This window comes from Notolepis coatsorum (genome assembly GCF_963971535.1).
Source record: "Notolepis coatsorum genome assembly, chromosome: 2".
Classification (NCBI taxonomy): domain Eukaryota; kingdom Metazoa; phylum Chordata; class Actinopteri; order Aulopiformes; family Paralepididae; genus Notolepis; species Notolepis coatsorum.
In genome coordinates, this window is record NC_140166.1 from 5,522,268 (window position 1) to 5,547,653 (window position 25,386).

General features: G+C 42.8%; 1 protein-coding gene across 1 annotated transcript in view; it reads left to right on the top strand.

Annotated features, from left to right (window-relative positions):
• The first annotated feature begins 5,108 nt into the window (after positions 1–5,108).
• Positions 5,109–25,386, top strand: part of dapk1 (death-associated protein kinase 1) — a 297,329-nt gene continuing 277,051 nt past the window's right edge. The window contains exons 1-2 of the mRNA XM_084338233.1: positions 5,109–5,227; positions 5,850–6,011. Of these exons, the coding sequence (XP_084194359.1) occupies positions 5,950–6,011 (62 nt within the window). The 5' untranslated portion in view covers positions 5,109–5,227; positions 5,850–5,949. The remainder of the gene's footprint in view (positions 5,228–5,849; positions 6,012–25,386) is intronic.

Sequence of the window (25,386 nt, forward strand, 5' to 3'; positions counted from 1 at the left end):
CCACCGAACTACTTGTACCACGTGACTGTGGATAGACTGCGGTACCTCCGTTCCAAATGTACATGGGTACCTTGGTCGTGTAGTGTATCTTGTAGACCAGGCCCATTGCAAGTTGCTGTACTCTGTCGTCTACTCTAAGCCATCCTAGGTTGTCAAAGTGGGCAGGGGTAAGGTGGGTTCTAGGAGTAAGGAGAAGTAGTAGTCTGACTAGTTTGTTTTGTGATGTTAGTAATCTTGTTTTTAGCGCCTTTGAGGTGCTTTGGTACCATGAGGTGCAAGCATAGTCATAGTACCCTTGAATGAGTGCTCCTGCCAGAGTCTTCAGGCTATTCTTGTTTACCAGAGAGGAGATCCGGTACAAGAATCTAGTTCGTTGGTTGACTTTTTTTTATTACATTGGATGCCATTTTGTCACAGGAAAGATTTGCCTCTAGGATGGAACCCAGGTAGGTAATTCCATCTTTCCTTGTGACAATATTGTCACCCACTGTAACTGAGAAGCCGTCGGTCTTGCTGAGTTTGTTATTTGAACCGAAGAGAATGGACTCTGTTTTGCCCATGTGTAATGATAGTTTGTTATCAGCGAGCCATATGCATATTTTGCCTAGTTCCGAGCCGACTAAAAGATATAGTGAGAGAAATATATGGTGAGATAAATATATGGTGAGAAGAGATATGGTGAGAGAAATATATGGTGAGTGAAATATATGGTGAGAAGAGATATGGTGAGAGAAAGATATGGTGAGAGAAATATATGGTAAGAAGAGATATGGTGTGATAAATATATGGTGAGAAGAGATATGGCGAGAGAAATATATGGTGAGAAGAGATATGGTGAGAGAAATATATGGTGAGAAGAGATATGGTGAGAGAAATATTATATGGTGAGAACTATATGGTGAGAAGAGATAGGGTGAGAGAAAGATATGGTGAGAGAAATAATAGGTCCCGGCTTTCTGATGGTGCTTTATGGCACTTGTATAGACATGTTCGCTGTATACAAACACACAGCGTTCGAGCCAATCAACAATACCAACTGAGTCACGTGACTAAGTTGCCCCCTACCTGCGCGAGCTGCTGCGCTAAAAAAGTATGACGGGGTCCTATGGAGAAACCATGACACTCCCCTGACTAAAGGTTGTTTCAAACGAAAACAGCTGGATGTCATTTAGCCAAATCAGCACGGCTGTGAGTGAGTCTTTCATCTTTTACATATCTAGCTTTGGCATGGATTGATTGTTTAGATCGCTAGCATGGCTAACAAATGCAAATATTGTAGTCTGCCCTCAGTGCCCTGTTGTTCTGACCAGGTTACGTTCCTTTTGCCCCCTTGATGCGTGCACGCTGAGTCTGACGTATTGCAGTGAACAGGTCTACGTGGACTCTACGACTTCTCTTGAGCCCCCCACTCCAACCCCCAAGATGGCGAAACCCAAACTTGATCACATAGAGGTTATTTTGGCAGGTGTGGAAAGTACTTTTACTCAAGTACTGTACTTAAAAAGTGCACTATGTTTGTGTAGCAGGGTGGATTATCCCTGCTTCGTGGGAACGGGTGGGCACAATCACTGGGTAGCGAGACACAGTAGAGCTCTGTCTGACTGCACCTCCGTCTTTGAGTCTGGAGCTTCAACTGGAGGCTGGCAGTGCGAGTGGATGGGGCCCGGGATTTACCAACCTGGTCTGGTACTCTGGTCTTCCTCCCCTGCAGCAGGGCGGTCAGCAGTACTCCCCAACACGCTCCCACTTCCCCCAATTGCTCCTTAAACCCTCCCACACCTAGTGACCAAGGCCAGATTAAGACTTCAGAGGCCCCTGGGCCAGATTCTTGTGGAGGCCCCCCCCCACACACGCACGTGCACGCACGCACAGTGGCGTTTTTATATGTCACTTTAAAAAATATATAGAATACCGTAATTCCTCTAATAGTAACCCCGGCTTGTATTTGTTTCAACTGTAGTGGATACCAGGCTTGTATTAGGAGGAGGCCTGTATAAGAGGGAGGCCTATATTTCTAATTTTCGTATCTCTTTTATTTTTTTTACTGAATGAATGAATGAAAACTTTATTTAACAGATTGCAGAATGGGTACAATACAGTACGGCTCAATACACACAATTGTTAAGGCAGGGGATGCAGACCTGAGAAAGACGTTTGTCTTGTTTACATCAGGGTCCCCCATTTTCAATTCATATAGACATTTATGACATACACAACATACATGACATTTATGGCATAGGGACATATAGGTATTTAGTACTAGTACTAGTGTGTAGTGTGGAGGCCCCTAGTCGCGTTATTTCTAAACCTAGCCGCATTTCTGGCAAGACGCTCTCTGATTGGCCGATGCCTGTTTCTACACTGGTTAAGCTTAGGCACTCTTTCGAAGTTGGTTAAGGTTAGAGTTTGTCTTAGAGCGTGACGGGCTGACGGCAAGTTCTTTCGACGGTTAAGCTTAGGCACTCTTTCGAAGTTGGTTAAGGTTAGAGTTTGTCTTAGAGCATGGCGATAGAACGCCAGGTAGTTTGCAGGCTGTTTGACGAGGAAATGGGCAAAGACACAGCTCGTCACGCGATTGGGCAAACATGTCAGTGGCCAATCAGAGAGCGTCAGTCAGTGCCAATCATTCAGTGTCACAGTATGACATCGATCTCCAAAATAAAAAAAAATAATAATAAAATGTGGGGTGACGAGGGGCCTCCAAAAATGTTTAAAATAAAAGTTAAAAAAAATAAACATATTTGGGGCCTCCAAAAGAAAAGAAAATAAAAATAAAAAAAATAATAATAATAATTTGGGGCCTCTAGTGACGAGGGGCCTCCAAAAGGCCTCTAGTGACGAGTGGCCTCAAAAAATTAAAAATTAAAGTTAAAAAAAAATTAAAATAATTTGGGGCCTCTAGTGACGAGGGGCCTCCAAAAAAATAAAAAATAAAAAAATAAATTTGAGGCCCCTCATCACTCGAGGCCCACGGGCCGCGGCCCGGTCGGCCCGGTCGGTAATCCGGCCCTGCCTGAATTGTAAATAAATACTCTGGGTTCCCCCCGCAAGCAGTACCCTCCCTCGGTGACACTAGAGACCTTACAATAAAAAGGGAAAGGTAGAATAGGAAGGGGTCAATCATATATACGTTACCCACACCAAAAGAGTTGTTAAACGGCTCAGGAATGGACACACACACAGAACTCCCATCTAATTCTTTACTGTTATTTTGTACTGTTCAGTTACAAGGATGAATGGGAGTGCTCTAATGGACTGTAGTCCTACTATAACTCCATGTGTAACTCAATACCTTATGTCTATGTATATTCTACACACACCTCCGTGTTAGTGCCAGGAGTAATATACTTTAATGTGTTTGACTCATCACCCACATCTGGGTCAGCACCCTGTATAATACCTCTGACAGGCTTTAATTATACGACAAGAATAATACCTCTCTAGTCTTTACTTATAAGGCAACAGGTCTGTAACCTCCCCACAGGGAAAGGGTTAATTAGATGGAAAATATTATTAAACACAAACACGTTATCACACTCAAAAGAAATCAAAATGTGGGCCCACTTTACCAGAACAAAAGTCCTATGCTAATGCCGGCATGTAATGTTTGGGGTACCCCTTAGGAACTGTAGTTAGCAACGTTAACTCGCCCGCAGGCTGCACCACACTGTGTACTGTGTAATAGCTCCGGAGCATAGATGCTCAATTGTACTCAACCAAAATGGCGCCGCGCCACCGTTGTTCGGAAGGCAAGATGGCGTCGAACGCTCTCGGCGGCGAGGGCGCTAGCAAGCGGGGCTGGAGCAGAGGGCAGGGTTGGGCTGAGAGCGTGTGCTGGGTGGTGGCGACCTCTGTTGGTCGGGACGAACTCCCGTGCTCTGAAGGCAGCCTGGTGCAGATCTGGTTGTAGACAGCCGGAGCAGACCGGTTGTGGACGGTTGGTGTTGGGTCGACGCGCATTTATAAGCTTGCCCTCACTAACACTGCAGCTACCCTCTGGGTCCCAAACAGCCCTCCTGCTAGACGAGGTATATAATAACGCAGGGTGTCCCTAAACACCGGTCCTCTTCACGCCACGCTGGCGGGGCGCCTCCATAGAGGGGATAGCTTTAACTTAAGCCCAACTCGGCTATACCGCCTTTGTTCTAGTCTAGGATAACTTGTTTTATATCACTAGGGATATTCAGGGGGGGGAAACATGCAACCCGCTTCTACGTTTACGGTTATAGGATAACCCGTCGCTCGCTCCGGCGGGGCTCTCCGGTGGTCCTTTAACGGGGCTATTCCAAAGCACCTCCCGTTGCAGCTGCGACCGTTCACGGCGACGTCCCAAGCCGAAGAGGCTCGCCTTCCCTCTTCCGTCCCCATTTACTTGCCCCCCCGGCTCTCTGGTACGCTCTCTGCCTGCCACCGCCCCCTGCTGGTCGCCAACTAGCCACACAGGGAGGCTGGGTGAGTGAATATGGTCCAGCGATACTGTTCATAATCCATATTCCAGCGAGTAGACCAAGGAGGAGCCTGCGTCATTGTTCGAGGGAATATTAATGGAAACTAATTAGAATGTCTTGGTGCACAAAGGGGAGATAAAAGGCAAGTCAGCACTTCTGAATAATAGGCATATTTTCAGGATGCTACATTTGTTACATACAATTATATGGTGGGCCTATATTATCGTAACTGAATAAACAGTCTTCAGGAAAGTTGGGTCTTTGAAACACCGTTTAAACTGCTATACCCATATATTACTGTTGTATGATGTACAGTAATACTGTATCATATATATTTTATACATAACTGTTTGGATATATCTGCATATATATCTGTTCACTTACCTATATTATTTATATTCTGTATATTATATCCCATATCTACTCTAGATGCACATGAAAAAAAAAACAATCTTGACTGACTGCATCGTGCACTTTTCAAAAGGATTTTGGGTGCTTTTCTTCGGAGTAAAAAGTGAAAGCTACTCTATGCTGCCCCCCTGCGCCCACACACGGTATAGCCGTCCACCCTCCACACACACACACACACAGCACACACATTATTACAATCCACACGCATAGACACTGACGCACAACCATTAGGAGACACTACATTGTTACGATTCTCCCGTTTAACCACAACATGTTGTGACATCCCCGCTCCACGGCGGGTTCCCACGCCTCTCCGAGCGCACGGAGCCACGGATCGTTTCAGCGGCGGCGGCGGAACCGAAGCGACCGTAAGATACTTTCCGATTATATCGATACATTGTTTCAGTTTTCTGACCAAAATGTGGCGAAATAAACGTTTAGGCGTCACACGGGAAGACACGTCGTGGAGGCAGGTTTTTAGTGAACGTTTTGGATGCAAATGTTTTCCATGGAATTGGTTGAAACACCTGCTCTGGAAATGAATATTATGACTTAGCAGTGGTTGTGTGCGCTGTGCTAAAAGGAGGAGTGTTCCCTTCTTGGCTACATCAAGCTATTTGCGTTCCTAACTCGTCTGTGATGACAGACGCGGTTATATACTAGTTAACATGCCTACTATATAGGCCCCTGTATACACACCTACACGGAACACGGGTCTCTCTCTTGTGAAATACGAGATACAGTAATAGAAAGATAAGAAAATAGCATCAATTATCATTATTCTAGGAGTCGTGACGTAGCCGTTAAGGTGCAGGTTCAACGCTCGGTTTCTTTTGTTGGACGTAGAGCCCCAAACACACACCTACAATAACACCAGCTCAGTGACAGTAGCCGAAAGTTCACAAGATTTAACGCCACATTATAATGGTTTTCCTTTCTCTCCTTTTTTTTTCTTATTTTTTTTAAATGTATTTATTTATTATTTGAAAGTCCAAACATGAGGAGGGTTCGTCGGAACCTACCAAGGGGCTGCTAACCAGGATGCTGGTGTGAGAGAGAGCTGGTCTGGAGCAGGAAGCGCCTCTACAACATGACCGTCTTCAACCAGGAAAATATTGAGGAATTGTACGAGATTGGAAATGAGCTCGGAAGGTAATTTTTTTTTTTACCCCCTAAACTTAAAGTAGTTAAACCCATTTTGATCTGAGAGAGCAAGAGCTTGTCCAGCAATCATATAGTGACTTGAGTCTGTAGTGGTGGTGGTGTTGTAGCAATGCTGGAATCATTAATGCTAGCCGTATCAATGGAATGCAGCCCTACCTCATGTCATGTCCACTTTGCATAGTTGCTGCAGCCTATACAATGCTTTGATGACAGCGGGGACAGATGCTGAGTGCAGTAGCTTCACACATACACAATAGCTTTGGAATCACTTTGATTCAAGATTATTTATTGGCATGTGCACAGTTAAACAGACAGTTTGCTGTACAATGAAAATCTTACTTTGCTGGTCCGCCCTTCACACAAAATCACACAATACTTATCTAAAAATTAACAATTTAAATACAAGCGAATGCTAAAAATACTAATAAAAAAATAACTGCCAAATGCGTAGGCCTAGGTTTTATCCATATGCACACACACACACACTCTGTGTATTATGTCATGATTGATGCAATCCATAACGTGCTGTTGCCAGTGGTGCCGAGACATCATGCTGCTCTTCCTTAAGATGTATTAGCGACAAGGCAGAGAGTCCTTAGTTACCTTGGCAACCACTCATTGCAGGACTCTCAGCCTTTTGGCAGAGACTGTGATAAAATTTAAAAAAAAAATGTAAACCCCTCAAAATGCAGTAAATCATAAAATAACACCACATGTCATAATCACATGTCACACATTATCACACATTATGTCACACATTATCACATTATCAGTCACATGTCATTATTTTCTCTGAGTTTTGTTATATAGCAAGTACTTTCGTGGTCTCTGCCATGTTTTAGTGTTGCAGACTTATTCAAAATGACCGCAGTGATCCGTCTCCTCAGTACAGTCTCTGGCTGCTCACCTTCCTGCTTTTATGGTGGAAGAAACTAAAGTTTGTAGCTGCTGCATTCAACATGCTTTTGTAACGGAGACAGGAGGGGGGGGGGGGGGGGGCTGCTGCCTCTAAATGGGATCGAGTTACTGGCTGAGGGTAAGGAGATGCTTCCTGAGTGCCATAGGTCTCGTTCAGGACTCATTCAAATCAGGATGCATTCCCTGTGGCACTAGCGCTCAGGATGGTAAAGATTTCTGCCCATGAGATAAGAGCAATGACTTCTCTCAAGACCGCAACTCGGAAATGTGCAACTTCATTCAACAGTGTAGATTTAAGTCAAGCGTATAATCTCGTAAATTGAATGATAAGGTCACAATGACTACCGGCCATGAAAAGCCATTGAGTGGTAAAATTAGGACAAAAGGTTAGATGTATGTTGTGTTATTAGAGATGTTCCGATACCATTTTTTCCTTCCCGATCCGATTCCGATACCTAAGCTTTGGGTATCGGCTGATACCGATACTGATCCGATACCAGTGCATACATTAACCCATTCAGTGCCAACCACAAGTATAGTCTGGTTAACTCGCCATCGCTTGAGTGCCAATCACGAGTATAGTCGGGTTTTAATCGTTACTTATTTCTTTCATTAGCGATATCCTTTCATTTTTCATCCATCCAGCCTGACGTTATCTTTGGGAATGGGTCTGAGCTCGCAAAGGGCAAATACTGCCGCCTATCGTCTCCTGGATGTTATTGCACATAATTGGATTGCATTGGCTGGGACTGTGCATCAAATAAATAAGTCTGGTCCAGGTTTTACTTTTCGGGCATGCAGCTGGATACTATTGCATTGTCTGGGGGGACTGGGAGAATCGTGGATTATGTGTTTTGGACTATAACGTTGGATCAATGGACGCAATCGATATTTGGAATGGCGATTAGGAATTGGATTAATCTTTTTGCATGACATCAGATGTGAGGTAAGGCCTTTATGTTACGAATCTTGGGGTAATCAGATGTTCCTTTCTCCGACATGGGAGCGCGCGTGTGTGTGTGAGGTTCGCGCAGACCAAAGTACGGAGAAGCGATTCTTCAGATCCCGCTTCTCTTCGTTTATTTGAAAACTATTCATAAATCAGCCGAAAAATGACCGTGTTTTGTAGGGCTGACCTTCTAATTATTTTTGGAATTCAAAGCTTCAGGGCCGAGATTCGATTTTAATTAGAAGCTTCGAGAAGCTTTTTTTTTTTTTTTAATGTTGTGGGACTTGTACAGCACTTTGTTCAACTTTGTCAGTGCTGTAAAGTTAAAATCTTAGACAAACAAAACACTTTGCTTTCATGAAATATTGTAAGCCGTCATTTGAGGCTTTATAAAAGCAGCGCAATGAACACATCTGTCAGTGCCGAGTCCGACCTCATCTTAAATAACAAACAGCATTGCTTGTTGTATTTAACACAGTGAGGCAGAGTTGATTTGGGCGGGGGGGATAGATTTCTTTTTTTAATATATTCAAATTTTATTTTCATATTCGAATCCCATGCCCATCGAACGAAGCTTCGAAGTATTTAAAGGGGACATGCATTATAAATGGCTTTTTTCAGTGTTTAGCATTGTTATATAGTAATAGGAGTTAGTATCAATGGGTCTGTGTCTCTAAATACCATATTGGCGGATTGCTCTCTCATTCAGTTGCAACAATTTCCTCCTCCATTTAATTAGGTCATTCTGATTTGACTCGCAAGGTGACGTAACGAGGCGCTGGTGGAGCTGATTGTGATCCGATTGGCTCTGTGGTTGGAGCCAATGCCCGCCCACAATTTTCATTTTCATTGTAACCCGACACTTCCTCAAACGGAGAGAGAGAGAGACGGTAAATGTGTGCGCCATCTCTCTCCCTCGTCGGGGACACACACACTTGACTGTGTGTGTGTCGGGGGATGTAGGCATAGTGTAACCCGACACTTCCTCAAACGGGGTTTGACAGGCGAGCGAGGAGAGAGCGGGACGGCGGGAGGGACTGCAGAAGTGTGTGTGCGCGCCATCTCTCTCCCTCGTCGGGGACACACACATACACAAACTTGACTGCCTGTGTGTCAGGGACGCATGAATACTTTCGGCAGCCCACTTGTCCTTCCGCATTGCTCTGATTGGTCGAGCATGCGCATGAGCCGCGACGCGCTCCTCAGCCGAGATGCATCCAGCTCAGCCAGGCAGGAATACTTGCGCTCTGCTTAACCCAATTTATACAAATGGAAGTATTGATTACGCCGTAACGAATCATTAAAAAAATATACCGTTAACTGGAATATGTTGTTTCTTTACACATATGTTGGATTATGTAATTGGTTTGTCATGACAAACCAATAAAAAATCGCATTGCCGGCTTCGCGGGTCCCCGACCCTCCGTGCTCCGATCGCCAGCGGGGAGAATATGCTGCCGCGAGCTGGACGAAGCCAGAGACGGTCTTATTATGGGTAGGGATGGGTACCGAATTCGGTACTTTTGAGGTACCGAACCGAAACACGTCGGTACTACAGAGTATCGAATCAAGTGAGAAACCGAAAAAAAAAATAAATAAAATAAAATATTTTTATTTATTTATTTTTACTTTTTTCTTTTCATGTCAACGTTCACACGCACAATATATGCTTACCTAGGATTTGACTTGATTCAACAACAAAGCAGTCGGAGCAATGACATGCTGAAAACTGTCGAAATTGTAGTTATTTGAAGTTTGGATTTTTCTTTTACGACATTTCTTGAGACTAAAGTACCGAAAAAAGGTACCGTTGGGTACCGGTATCGATTCACAGGTACCGGTACCGGTATCGGTTCAAATGTGAAAGGTACCCATCCCTAATTATGGGGCTTATGCTGAGAAGGCGTAACACAACAGTGAACACACAGTGCATTTTATTGGTTTGTCATGACAAACCAATTACATAATCCAACATGTGTAAAGAAACAACATATTCCAGTTAACGGTATTTTTTTTTAATGATTCGTTACGGCGTAATCAATACTTCCATTTGTATAAATTGGGTTAAAGGGGAGATGAAGCATAGCGATAAACACATAGTCATAGCATCAAATTAGTATTTAGATAAACCACAGAAAAAATCACGTTTATAAAAATAAGGCGTTTCTAAGAAAACTATTTGTAATGTCCATTTATGTAGCATTTATGAACATGTGCGCCGCCATTTTGTTGCTGACGTCACAGTGTTGGTTTGGTGTATACACTGCTGGTTAGCTGCATAGTAAACATGGACTGTCGGGTCAGTCAAATGTTGCCTACCAAACAACGGGACCGCGGTGGTTCTTTTTGTATTGCTCCTGGCTGTTCAAACTAATTTTACCGTGTGAAAGAGAGAGGAAAGTTGGTTAATTTCTACAAACTACCAGTGAAAAAAACAGTGTTGTTGGCGATGGCTAGTTAGTTAGCACCAGCCGGGTACCGGCGTTAGCTACCGGAGCGATGGCCAGTTAGTTAGCACCAGCCAGGTACCGGCTACCTAGCTACGGTTCAGCTAACTAGCCTAATGCAGCATTTAGCGTGCTGGCTACCTTGCTCCAGCAGCTTGTCGATGTGCTGGAGCCTCGGCAAGCTAACGGTAGCTGGCTCCAGCACATCGACAAGCTGCTGGAGCCAGCTACCGTTAGCTTGCTGAGGCTCCAGCACATCGACAAGCTGCTGGAGCCAGCTAACGCCGGTACCCGGCTGGTGCTAACTAACTAGCCATCGCTCCGGGAGCTAACGCCGGTACCCGGCTGGTGCTAACTAACTAGCCATCGCTCCGGGAGCTAACGCTGGTACCCGGCTGGTGCTAACTAACTAGCCATCGCTCCGGGAGCTAACGCTGGTACCTGGCACTAGGTAGCCAGCAGGCTAAATGGTCCCGACGCTCGGCTGGTTGAACTGGAGCTAGGTAGCCAGCAGGCTAAATGGTCCCGACGCTCGGCTGGTTGAACTGGAGCTAGGTAGCCAGCAGGCTAAATGCTCCCGACGCTGAACTGCCTGCGCCGGTCTGTCTGTCGAAGACCGAGGGAACCGCATCAGGCTTCAGCTGATTAGTGGTCTTCTGGACAAACCTCCCACCCCCAACAACATAATCCGAGGCAATGAAGTGTTCTCTGGAGATCTTCATTCCCTGTCCAACAGGCTGATCGCGCCGCCTGAGTGCAGCCAGCCTGAGCCAACGTGCCAACAACACTGTTTTTTTCACTGGTAGTTTGTGGAAATTAACCAACTTTCCTCTCTCTTTCACACAGTAAAATTAGTTTGAACAGCCAGGAGCAATACAAAAAGAACTACCGCAGTCCCGTTGTTTGGTAGGCAACATTTGACTGACCCGACAGTCCATGTTTACTATGCAGCTAACCAGCAGTGTATACACCAAACCAACACCGTGACGTCAGCAACAAAATGGCGCCGCCCATGGCGAAAACAGGGAAATTATATTTGATTTTTCAGACAAATAAGCAGGATTTCACATTTTATTATAGGACCCTGTCTTACACAAGGTACACAACAAACAAACTAGGATCACATTGTTCACTGCTTCATCTCCCCTTTAAGCAGAGCGCAGTATTCCTGCCTGGCTGAGCTGGATGCATCTCGGCTGAGGAGCGTGTCGCGGCTCATGCGCATGCGCGCGCTCGGCCAATCAGAGCAATGCGGAAGGACAAGTGGGCTGCCAAAAGTATTCACGCGTCAGGGACATCTCTCTCTCTCTCTTGCTCTCTCTCTCGCTTGCTCGTTCTCTCTCTCTCTCTCGCTTGCTCGTTCTCTCTCTTGCTCTCTCGTATGTATCACGCTGTGTGGGTGACTGTCACTCAAAGCGCTTATGGGCGGAGCCCATCCAATAACAGCCTGAAATCCTGAGGCTGGAAAATTATGCTTTTGAGTACTCCATTAGAAATATAAAACAATGATTTTTTTTAAATAAACCTTACAGATGTCTTCCATAGACTCTCAGGAATTGTGTAAAGTTGCCCAAATAGTGCAAGGAATAGCAATGCATGTCCTCTTTAACACTTTGTCCGCCAAGAACGAGTTACGCAGTTTTTGCCCGCCATGCGTTGAACGCCAAGAACGACTTACGCCGTTTTTGGGATCAATATTTAATTTTTTCGCCATGGCATTCATAATTCATCCAGCCAACCTCCGGACTCCAGGAGGGACCCTGTATGAGATTGCAACGCCTCAATACTGCCGCCTGGTGGATGGTCGGGCGAGTTACACTCTCGCCAAAACCGGAAGTGCCGATCTATGCGTTGAGGAAATCCCTCCGGCAGTCACATCTTGTTACGGGACTCCAGACAAACACTATAGTGCATTTCGATCGCTTTCTAAACTTAATAATCAATATGATTTCGGCGTTTATTGCGCCATACAAACCGGAAATGGATGTAGGAGATCGGCGTCAAATAATTGGGATCTTTCTCCTCCAGTCTCATCGGCGAACGGTAACAGTTTATTCATTTCACTGCAAACCATCTGATCAACGTATCAACCCATAGTAAATAAAGCCGTTACTGACGATCAAGGAGTTTTTGGAATTACAGTAGAAAAGATTAAAAACATACTTATTTTCTAGAAGGAATTAACACAACAATGTATGAATGAAAAAATATAACGTTCCCACATCCTGAACGATAGATAATCGATGTTGAATGGGCCATAGTAATGTCAATATAGCAATACAATTAAAAAAGTTATAGCCCTGCAAAGAAGGTAAACATCTCCATAGGCTTTCAACGGTGGCAGACTGGGTATATTGATGGATATAACCCATGGCGCCCAATGTGTTAAGACAGCCCTAGTGTTTTGTGTATTCCACTAAAGGGCTATTATTGTGTCTTTCTCTGGAATTACTAGAAATCTCAAACTATACTCTTATTCAAAACGGTATAAAACGGAAATGTACAGATGATAAAACAATCCGTTTCGTACATGTTGACTGCAAGCAAGTCATTGATAAGCGACGGGTGTATTAGACCCATAGCCATAATTTAAGATATAGTTTAAACGTTCACAAATATCCCTGTCCTCCCATTGATTAAAGCGGTGCCAATCTAGACCTAATTTCCCGGAAGGGGTGTGGCACTCAATGTGTTAAAAAATAAAATTATATTATATAAATTATACAATTTCTTTTATTTATTTTTTTTACAGCTACAGATACTGTTTTATATATACTGTTTTTTTTGTAATAACTAGAAAGTAATGGTATTTATTCAACAACAGGTGAATAGATTAGTATTAGTATCATTAATTGACAACTATGCTCAATGAGTTCACCCACGGAAAGGTTGTTGGGACATTGTTTCCGCACGGACGTTATACGTTGTTGCACTTGCTATCCAGTCTGCAGAGGCTCTGGCTAGTAGTAGCGTGTATGTTGTGATTTTCGATGCAAAATAAATATTCAACATTCTCCTTTGAGACTCTGCCTCAGACTCTTATCCTTTGGCATTAAAAGCTAAACATTGTCACCGGTATGGCTGTCCGCAACATGTCATTAATTGCGTGCGAGAGGTCGATCAGTGACGACACGTTAGCCACGTTAACGTGAGCTAGAGGGAAATAATGTAACGTTACTGCCAGTATCTTACTGGTGAAAAAGTGATTTACCTTGGAATATTCCTTTGCCAACTTGCTTGCTTGCAGGTCTGCAGCCATTATTGCCAGTGGTGAATATTCATGGAAGCCAAGGGAAGCCAAGCTTCCCCAAAAATATAAACAGTAAAAAAAAATTAAATAATTTTTTAAATTTTTTTATAGTTTAGATTAGAATAATAAAAAAATCATTATTTTTCATCTCTGTTTATAATAATTTTCTCCCTCCTGGAGAAATTAACCGAATGAGCGAAACTGCGCCCACTCTCTCTAACACTGTCTCTGTGGCCCATACTCACTGACTCACAGTCTGCCAGCCTGGAGGCTCACAAGAAAAAGCTGGGAACGAGGTTAGGACGCTAGGTCGTTTTTTGTTTGTTTATTCATCCTATTACCTCATTATTAGCCAATAAGATTCGAGCTGGGTTGGGCTTATCTCCTAAGCCTTAACACTGCCCAGTTTGGTTCTCTAGGTAGGGGAATATATGCTAATTTCGCATCTGGCCAAGTGGCCAATCAAATCACATTAAAAGCAAACATGACCAAACGTCTTCGCCTCGCGGGCACTTTGGAATATGCAATGAAGCATATAGCACTTTATTAGCAACTTATTTTTCGCCGGTGGGACCTTTTACTGAGGACCAGCATAGCACACCACTGTGGATATTATGATTTAACAAATCTATCTGTCCAGAAGGAGGACCACATTATGGGCCAAGTAAGCAGCCTACATAGGCTAGCTTGGTTTCTAACTAAGTTTATCAGGCTAGCTTGGTTGCTAACTAACGTAACCAAGCTAGCTTGGTTGTAGCCCCTTTCGTGACTGCGATGCAACTGGGCTCGAATACGCAGTCACTTATTCCTCCGTAGTAGCCAGGTTAATTTGCACCACCAAGTACTGCTTAAAAGCTAGCGGTGGGTCCAAAATATATCAGATATAAATTTCAAAGGTACCCAGCGTTCCATTAGGGTTTCACACACACACGCGGCGGGGTTTGAAAGCTCGGCGTTGCTAATAAACATTTTAAATCATTTTTATAAGCGAGTAAAAAAACCACTGAGCTAGCCTTCGCTAAAATGGCTTCTTCCGCATTTTACAGTAGGAGCGCTGTGATTGCTGGGCGCACCAGACACGTGACAAAGCAGCCAGCAATCGCAGCACGTAAGTTTCACCACGGACATATGGACCTGTGATGTTTGTTTGGTTTATTTAATTTCTTTTGAGGCGTGCTGTCCTATAAATGCCAATCAATAGTTGTTTCATGGACCAAGACCACAACAGTCTCCTCTCCTATAGCGTCAAATGTTTTATCTGCTGACGAAGCACAATACCTGTTGGTTTTTAGTTCACTCATTGTTCAGGGAAACACATTGTTAATGACATTGACGGATTGTGAATTTTGTGATTGACTCAAATTATATTTAGTTGTAAAAATAAATATAGTCACTTTATTTGAAGAGTCAAAACTGTTCTCTTGGCTTTGTTTTGTTCATAGTAGTAACGCCGCCGAGCCATACTGTACATGTTGACTGCTTGGTTTGACTGGCCGCCGAGCCATACTGTACATGGTGACTGATTGGTTTGACTGGCCGCCGAGCCATACTGTACATGGTGACTGCTTGGCTTAAATATTTAAAAAATATTAAAACGCGACACCACTGATTATTGCTGGATTATGAATAGCCCCAACTTTAGCCAAGGTAACGTTAAACTAAAACTAGCTTTTCAGCTAATGCTAATAACACCAGCAAGCGAACACATAAGAGCTCCCCATCAACACCGCTCTGTCGGGATGATGGCATTTAAGAAAGTATCTGCTGTTAAAATGACAAACGGCATTGACACTTTAATTCACAGTCGATTAAAAACACGTTTGTTTTATAATGCTCACTCTCAGCAGGAGGATACCGCACGTGTTGTTGATAAATGACGTCATATGGGATCGGAGGGTAGACTTGGACGTGTACTCGCCGATACCGATACCAGCATTTTAGGCTGTATCGGAGGCATTTCCGATACTGGTATCGGAACAACTCTAGTTGTTATGTCACTCAATTTATTATTATTAATGCCATATTATGTATTGTTTAATATAATATTCAGTCCCAACTGAATCCGGTCATTAACACTTGCAGTGCCGTTCACATAGATCTACGGTTCTGTCATCCGATCGTTTAGTGCCGGAAACGTAGATCTACGTTTCTGTCACGGTATTTCTTTTATTATCCATATCCATTCATAATTCAGCAGGGCACCTTGTGCATACTGTTCTGAGTGTGTCTAAGCTGGCAGACGGTATTATACCGCCCTCTAACGCCTTCGGCCAGTAATGCACCCGTTAGAAATGGGTTCGTTTATTTTCTATACCAAGCTGCGGCGTGGGGGCGGGTCCTAAACACTCCGGCAAAACATACGCTTATAGGGATGGCTTGGACAACTGACCCCGCCCGCCCGTTGAAGAGCAATGCCCAATAACGTCTGAGGGACGATCGCTGTGGATAACTGGAATGGCGATGAGATTATTGGATTCTTTTTTTTTCATTACTTCAGAGACCAGGTAAGGACATTATATGAAAGCTTGCGTTGATCTGATATTTATTTCTACTGCGATTGAAGCTATATGTGTTTATGTGTCTGGCTGTTCTGCCGTTGGGATGCAGGAGAGGGGGGGGGGGGGCGCCGGTCTAAATCACATTGCATGCGTGCACCACAAAGGATAATAGTGATGATCTACTGTAGCGTTGATTTCAGGAAGATCCGATAATCAGGCTAAAAATGACAACGTCTTTATTGAATTACACAAAAACGCTGTTTTCGTGTCTTTTCCCTGGAATTGCTCAGAAGCGGCCGGACTATGTTCATATTCAAAACGGTATCGAACGGAAATGTACAGATGAAAAAAGAATCTGTTTTTTGCACGTTGACCAGAAGTAGCTCAATGAGACTCAAGGGCGTTATTAGACCCATAGCGTTACTATATAATATAGGTTTAGTTCTACAAACTACAACTACGTTTACATGGGTTTAATGGGCGGCACGGAAGTGGTCACTTCCCGGAAGGGGCGTGACACTCAATGTGTTACACATCTTTCATAAAGAGTAGGAGGTTCCCTGACATTCCTGGAAAAAATTCCCAATCAGGTCTTTGACATCAAGGCCACCTAATCATCCCTCCCCCTTAATTGGCTTAATCAATTATATAATATGTATATTATTAGGATTGTTTACATCTCAATTCTGTCAATACAGGCAGTGGTGAAGATGTGACCACAGCCCCCCAAAAATCTGGCAGGGCTCAGCTCTATTTATAAACTCCATGTATTATTTAAGTTTGTAGTTTTAATAATTTACTTTCCAGCAGGCTGTTTTAGGTGTAACGCACACCGCATTTTAAATGCATGACTTCTTTCCCTGGTAGGCCGCCTTGCTTCGAAAAGGAAACAAACATGGATTACGTAGCACTGATCTACATCTTATGCAAATGCTAGGTTAAAGGTGATTGTTTTTTCCACATTGGATGTGGGGTCAGTTCTGAACGGCTTGATACATTTGTCATTTCATTATAGACACAGACCAGCGCGAGCAACGGGTCCAATGTGTGTAACAGGGACATGCACAGGACTTTAGAGGGGCAGGTGCTCAAAGGCTGAAAAGGGCACTAGGCCTGTGTGCGTGCAAAGCGAGCGTGTGCATCATGCAAGCCCCATTTTTGGGGGCCCTTTTTGGGCGGGGGGCCTCCTTTTTATGCTTTTTGGGGGGTTTTGGTGATCAAATATTGAATATTGAACTATAATAATCAGTGCAGGAGCTCACTTATCCTTGAAAGACACTTTTATCACTGACTTAAAAGGCCCAATACATCTCCATAAATGTTCAGGGGGGAGGGATTAAGTGCTTACCCTAAAGATCCCAAGAAGTGCTGTATATTCTAATGCATTTTGTATTCCAATCCCGATTTGTATTTGAGATTCCCAAGTCCCATCAGACTTGACTTCTTTGTGTCCCTCAGTGAGTGTAATACCAGCATTCAACTGTATGGGCCACAGCGGTTTCTATCATCATCATCATCACCACCCACGCTATGCATAAAATATATAGGTCCGCCGAGAGGCACGCTGAGGAGGCCGTGCAAACTGCAATGGAATAGGGGGCATCTCTCTCTCTTTACCTAATATTTTGATTCTATCCTGACATTTTTCAGTTGGAAGGGCAGTCTATATGCGCAACGGTAAAAAAGAAAAAAATTGTATGGCACAAAAAAGGGCAGGTGCTAGAGCACCCTTTGGGCTCTATGTGTGCACGTGCCTGCGTGTAACATGCTTTGCATCCTCGCCATTCCTGTATGTCCACGTTGCGGTAAAAACCTTAACTAACGTTAGCCGCTAACTAACTTTAGCCGCTAACACCAGTTTAAGTTTCAAGTTTTCAAATACTGCACTTTAATTTCAAGCGGAAAACTTAATCTTTCCATTAACACATTGACCGCCAGCAGCAGGGGGCGCTGATCCCCCTTTATCGCCAGGTCTATTCAATGGATATAGTTTTAGACTGCAACATTTGCGAGTGCTTAAAAATATATCTTATATTATATCTATGGGTCTAAAAACGCTGTCGACTGTCAGTGAGTTGCTTCCAGTCAACATGCCCAAAACAGATTGTTTTTTCATCAGTACATTTCCATTTTATACCATTTTGAATAGAGTATGGTTTGGGTGCTTTTGAGTAATTCCAGGAAAAAGACAAGAAAAGGGGATTTTACTGTAATCCAGTCATCACGTTGTAATTTTTCGGCTGATTATCTAATCATCCTGAAATCAACGCTAGATTATCATTATTATATCTCGTTGTGCATACATGAAATGGCCATCATAGCGGGGCGCTCCCCCCCCCCCCCCTCTGATGTAATGCACAAAAAAAAGAGTGGGGGACACTGTACAACTGTACAAGCAAAACTGTACATTGGAATATTGACAACCATACTTGGTAATTTACTGTACATTGGAGGGGGTTGGGTTAGGACATTTACAGGGGCCAGTTTCGAATTGCAGTCTCCCGTAGGTGTTCTTTGAGAGTGGTTTTGAAAGTGGGTAGTGATTCACATTCCTTTACAGCTTTGGGTAGGGCGTTCCACATTGATGTGGCATAATTGCGAAACGTGTTTAGTCCCTTGTTTGAGCCTGAGTTGACCGTCTGCCAGCTCAGACAGGGTCTGAAGGGTATACCAGAGGCTGCAGCTATGAATTATGAATAGATATAGCGAATAAACGAAATAACGATCCCAAAAACGAGTTAACTCGTTTCTGGCGCTGAACGCATGGCGGGCAATAACGAGTTAACTCGTTCTTGGCGCATATCCAGTTAACCCTTTCTCTGCCACGCTTATATCCATCCTTATACCGTCCTCTGCCAGCTCTATTTGTCTATGGAGATGTTCCCCTTCTTTGCAGGGCTATAACTTTTTAAATTGTATTGCTAAATTGACATTACTATGGCCCATTCAACGTCAAGTATCTATCGTTTAGGATGTAGCAACGTTCTACTTTTTCATTCACATATTCATACTAAAATACGGTCTAAAGTATAAATATGTTTTTACCATTTTCTGCAGCATTCTGCAGAACGTGAGTTATAGCCCTAAATACATATAGATCATCAAATGTAGTTTGATACCGATTGACGTCAGATAAAAAATGTCAATTGTACAAGGTCCTACACGTCATGCCTCATCATCTGCTGGTGACCGGAGGGGGGGGGGGGGGGGTTTATAAGTCCGTGGCCGACGTTAAATCATTTATTTAGTATGGGTGATATGTTGATCGGAGCAGTGTGTATGTTTAATAATAATAAATCAAACACGCTGAAACTCACCGCAGCTTCCTCATAGCGTTGGGCGATCAGCGTGGAGCAGGAAGTTCGCTATTATGGGATGTTGATATATGCGATCCATTTCCAGGTTGTATAATGCTATATACGTCCAAATCATGTTGTTTATCGAGTTATTGGCAACGGATCGCTATCCACAAGCTGGAGTCCCGCTAGCGATAGCGAGTGGCCGGACGAAATATGGGTGAGCACCACTTCCGGCGCGTCACTTCCGGTTTTGGCGATTCGCCGATCGCCCACCAGATGGCGGACTTGAACCGTTAGAGAGTTGAGAGGAGATCAACAGCAAGTCTCAAGTCTCCGTGGGTGAAATATGATTCCCATGACAGATTTTTGAAATATTGATCTCAAAGACGCTGTAAGACGTCATTGGCAGATTACGCATGGCGAGGAATGACGTCTAAAGTCGTCCTTGGCGATTAAAGGGTTAAGAACTGACAATCAGGGAATTTAAACATTGTTGACATTGTTTTTGTGTTTATTTTAAAGAAAGGAAAGTCTAGTGCTGGCTGAGCATATTGTTTGTTTTCACTAAGTTAATACAAATGTAGCCTATATTTTTCAGTCAGTTCGGTCTTTGTGTGCCAAACATTATTTAAGGCAAACCACTGTAAACTTTTTGAATTTTTTTATATATAAATGAGAAGCATGTTTACATTTTTGGAGTGTTACATAAAAGAATAAAAAAACGTATATCGAACCGAACCGAAAACCGCTAGCCCAAAACCGTGAACCGAACCGTTGATGTTGTGAACCGTTCCACCCCTAGTACATAATAGTAAGAACTAAGGCAGTCAAACCGTGGCAAGGAGCACCAAATCCCCCTCGAGTCTTCCACAACATGAGACCTTTATAGTCTCTTGCCGTGTCTGGACGACTGTTAGTGTTTTGCCATCAGCTGTTTGAAATGCCGTGGCCTTTCTCGTGTGCTAGATGTTGGATTTGGCAGTTTGTGGTCTCTCTCTCTCTCTCTGTTTGCGGTCTCTCTCTGTATACAAAACAGGTGTTTGTTTGTCTTTTCGCCTTAGAATTTACCCATGTGTTCAGGAGGTGGACAGACTTGAGGGAGAAAAGCTGGTGTGTAGTTTATGATGAACGCCCCCCCCCCCCTTCCCTCTCTCTCTCTGCTTGGTGAGCTTGTCTATTCATTGGCTAGATTACAGCAGGGTAACCTGCCTCAGTAATTCCTTGCACGCTTAAGACAGAGAGACCCTTTGATCTGCCTGTATTCCAGGCCTTACTACGGCTTGAATTGAAACAAGGCCTATTTGGTTTAGGGGGGGAGAGAGTGGGGAAATTACCCAAGCGATGAGTTTAGCCTGTTTTGGTATGCGTGGTTGAGAGAGCTGGTCCAACCCAAGCAGCCAGCCCCTTGTTTCTAGGATTGATTGGTTACTGCATAGTTGGTAATGCATACCTGCTGGGTATGGGGGCGACAGTGGCTCAGGAGGTAGAGCAGTCGTCTGATAATCCAGAGGTTCCCAGTTCGATTCCCACTCCTCCCAGGAGTGTGTCGAAGTGTCCTTGAGCAAGACACTTAACCCCTAATTGCTCCTGATGTGCAGGTTGGCACCTTGCATTGTCGCCTCCGCCGTCGGTGTGTGAGTGAATGAGTAAAATGTGAGGAACAAATTGTAAAGCGCTTGTGCATTGGCATTTCGTCCTATACACTGCATATGCATATGATCGGTATATTATGTTCCATCATGAATGCATGAAAGGGGGGGGGGGGGGGTCGTTTCTGATTAATTGATTGTCAATAACGGCATTCGTTAGTACAACAGCATACGCTGATCAGGGCGATGGCTATGAAAACAAGGGACAATCGAGCTGAAATTTACGTTAAATTGCTCTTGCCTGTGGCCGGTGAGATTCCAAAAAGAATATTCCAATTATTTGATTGCCATCTGGTAGATCGTATGTCCATTTGGGCCATACATAACCCACCACAGCATAATAAATCGGGGGTCCCGAAAACTATTCAATGCAATCGGGTAAAGCCCTCGGTCCAGGTTACTAGAAAAGTTTGCCCGGAGGAATTTCATCGACACACAGCTAGGGCTGTCGCGGTATGACATTTTCTCACCGCCATTGTGTGTGTGTGGCTAATCACTGCGGGATGCAGTGGTACCGCACTTATATTAAAAAAAAAGATTTTATTTTATTTTTTATATACCTGTATATATATTTTTATTATTAAGACATGCGAGTTTACCTGCAATCGTGATTATAAAAAAGTCTAAGGTCGTAGGAGTCCCGAAACTATTTTAAACATGTTTGATAATCTATCCATTCGTCCCTCAACGTTCTGAAATGTGATAAAAGTAGATTAGGGTGTTGCCTGCTCCTTAAGAGTGATGCGTTGTGGGATATATGCCCTTCTCCAACTTAAAAGTAACGTTATTTGAGCGAACATTTAACATTATTATAACACTATTTTAACGTTAGTGAATTTGAATGCACATACATAGCTAGTTAAATATCACAACTTGTGTCATTGTTTATCATTGGGGGAAACTAGCCAATAGCTAGCCTATAGCTAACGTTATAGATAGCTAGCCTATAGCTAACGTTATATATAGCGACCGTTAACTAACGTTTGCAAACAAAGCTAACATTATCCAGTTGACATTACAGATCATAATAGCTATAATAACGTTGGGAGAACGCCCCCCCTGTACTCTATTGCGGTTCAGATTAATACAGGAAAAGGTATACATTGGGGGCTCGAGTCCGGGATATGAAAATAAATCCTGATTTCATCTGTGAGTTGTAAACTGTATGGAAACGTGAAGTTAGCTCATGCTACTGGAAAACGGACTCATGACATGAGGCAATCTCATTAAATGAACTGAGTTAAAAATGATGACGCCCCATTTGGTATTTTATAATTTTTTTACCACGGTTGTCGCGGTTGTCTATTCTCCATCCACGGGTGCCTTGACACACCACGGGATTGCGGTGATGCGGTTACCGCGACACACAGCCCCATACACAGTCTCAAAGGGAGTGCAACATCGGCTGCATACCACCAGGCGACGGTATTGGACTTTTGCGATCTCAGACTCATTCCCTATGGTTACACAGGCTCCCTGGATGGATAACGATTGGAAATAGCGAATAAAAGAAATAGCAAGTATACTCGTTGTCGGTGTCCAACGATTGGCGGCCAATAACGAGTATACTCGTCGTTGGCGGGGAATGAGTTAATATACTACCACCATGCTGTGGTAGAGAATCCCCGCATACTGTGTTGTATTTTCTACTGCCAAACATTCTAGTCCTTGAAGGTGAACAAGTGTGACAGCTTGTCTTGATTGTTAGTGAATCTCTCCTAGAGCCATATGGAATCCGCGATCACGGAATCGCGGACGGAATCGCGGAATTGAGCAATAAAAATGGAATCAACTAAAAAAAATTTTTTTTTTTTTTTTTTTTACTTTTTTTTTTTTTTTACTGTTGTGGGACTTGTACAGCACTTTGTTCAACTTTGTCAGTGCTGTAAAGTTGAAACCTTTTTAAATCTTAGACAAACAAAACACTTTGCTTTCATGAAATATTGTAAGCCGTCATTTGAGGCTTTATAAAAGCAGCACAATGAACACAAATCTGTCAGTGCCGAGTCCGACCTCATCTTAAATAACAAACAGCATTGCTTGTTGTAGTTAACAAAGAGAGGCAGAGTTGATTTTGCAAAAATATATATAATTATTATTATTTTTTTTAATAATCGAATTTTATTTTCATATTCGAATCCCATGCCCATCGAACAAAGCTTCGAAGCTTCGAAGTATTTAAGACAGCCCTATTAAATGGACTGTTATATCTTATTAAATTGTGGACATTTATTCATTCCCACTTATTAGACACTATTTCTGATGGTAAAATGAGCGTACAAAGCAAAATACAGAATTCTGAAATATTAAAACGGAAAAAACGGAATTTGGAAAAAAATAAAATGGAATTTGGAAAAAAATAAAACGGATTTCATATGGCTCTAATCTCTCCCTCCCACGACGCCTTCTCCTCCCGCACAACTGGTGAGTCACAAGGCCGACCGGCTAACATTCTGACCTTCTGACCAGGCTCTGTATGTCTCCTGCTCGGGGGTCGACAACCTTTTTGTTAGATTAAGGTTAACATTAAGTGAAATGATGACACCACATCGACATTTTTATCTCCAACCGATCCGTAATTTTATTTAATCCATAGAGGTAGCTATGGTAGCATAGCTTAGTTTTAATAAACATTGTTCTCCCATAATCCAAATGAGCACTATACAATAATGCTGCCATCCTCATGAAATGCTTGCCTCCCATTACCTCAACACTGCACGTTTGATGGGTTCAGTTCAGTGGCGTTGTTTCAGTAAAAGGCAAGGTATGGCGAGGAGGGAGGGGTGGATTTTTTTTGTCAAATCAGTTGTGCAATAGTCACTTTTGGTGAGTTGTTTCTATACATTTCAGTTATATGACATTTAGGTATGACACAGGACTACACAAGCATTTTTTGTATAGAAATGTGTCAACAGACTAAAGCAGGGAACCACAATATTTTGCATACGAATTATGCAGAATGTAATATCATAACTGTCTATTACTTTTCTTGCAATTGAGCGGTTTGGTACGGTTTTGAGGTGTGTGTTGTAAGACCTCACCTGTGTCCCTGTATCACTTGTCTCTGCTGCCCTTTGATTAAAAAACGTCCCTATGTCCATTTTCCTTTTTTTTGGGCATATTTCAGTTAGTCACAGTAAAAGTCACCTAGTAAAAGTGAGATAATTGACCATATCAAAACATGCTAGGGCTGCACCGAATTGTTCAAAGCTTCGTTCATAATGTTGACATTCGAATTCTAAATCAACATAAAACATTTTAAGATTTTTTTTTAATTCTTTTTTAATTTTTAATTTGCCAAGGTATGGCAAGTGCCATACCTTGCCATACCAGAACGATGCCCCTGGTTCAGTTTTCTCATGTCTATACAACTATCTACTATGTACTATGTTTATACTACTATCTACGATGCATCATGTCTATACTACTATCTACTATGTACTATGTTTATACTACTATCTTATCTACTATGTATCCTGTCTATACTACTATCTACTATATGTACTACAGTATGTTTATAAACTTTATACTATTATCTACTATGTACTATGTGTTATCGAGACAATGAAGACACTTAGTTGTAGACTGGACTCAAGTTTACTCCGTACGCCGCCTACCGGTACATACATACTGGTGCACCCACCTATATCGTCCGGGTCACGCACCCATTATATAGTCCCTACTGCATATCACTACATCCCCCTTGTTTAGCTGTATTGCCCCATATATACTTTCCCAGAATGCAGAACATTCCTTAGCAGAACATCTATTGATCTATTGACATAGTGTAGAAGTGTAGAACAACACTCTATGTCAATAGTCCACTGAAATCACATCACCAAGTAGTGCAAATATAGTCGATAGTCAACTGAAATCATATCACAAAATAGTGAAATCCTCCCCCTTTTTAATTTTTCTTTATTTTTAATATTCAACCTTCAAGACAATAATGAAAACAAAGTAACAGAGTCCCCATGATGACTTCGACTCGTGCTCCCGGTGTTATTCTGACCCTATGTAGTGGGTATACTACAAAATATAAAGGATTATTTTTCCTATGAATCATATGTGTAACTGAGGGGTACAATTCCCTGACTGTATTGTTAGATATGGTATTTAATACCACTACCTCTTGTACTTTAACTTCTGGCCATCCAGTACATGATATAAGTATGATGAACACTTTCCCACCTGATGAAACGAATCCACACAAATGTACAAATCAAATATTTAATATAGCAAAAGGTATATACAACGTTCACTTGTTTACACTTATGATTTGAAATATGCACTTGTATGGCAAATGAGTATTCGTAGGTAAATCAACATTGAATGTCCAATCTCTGGTTACGC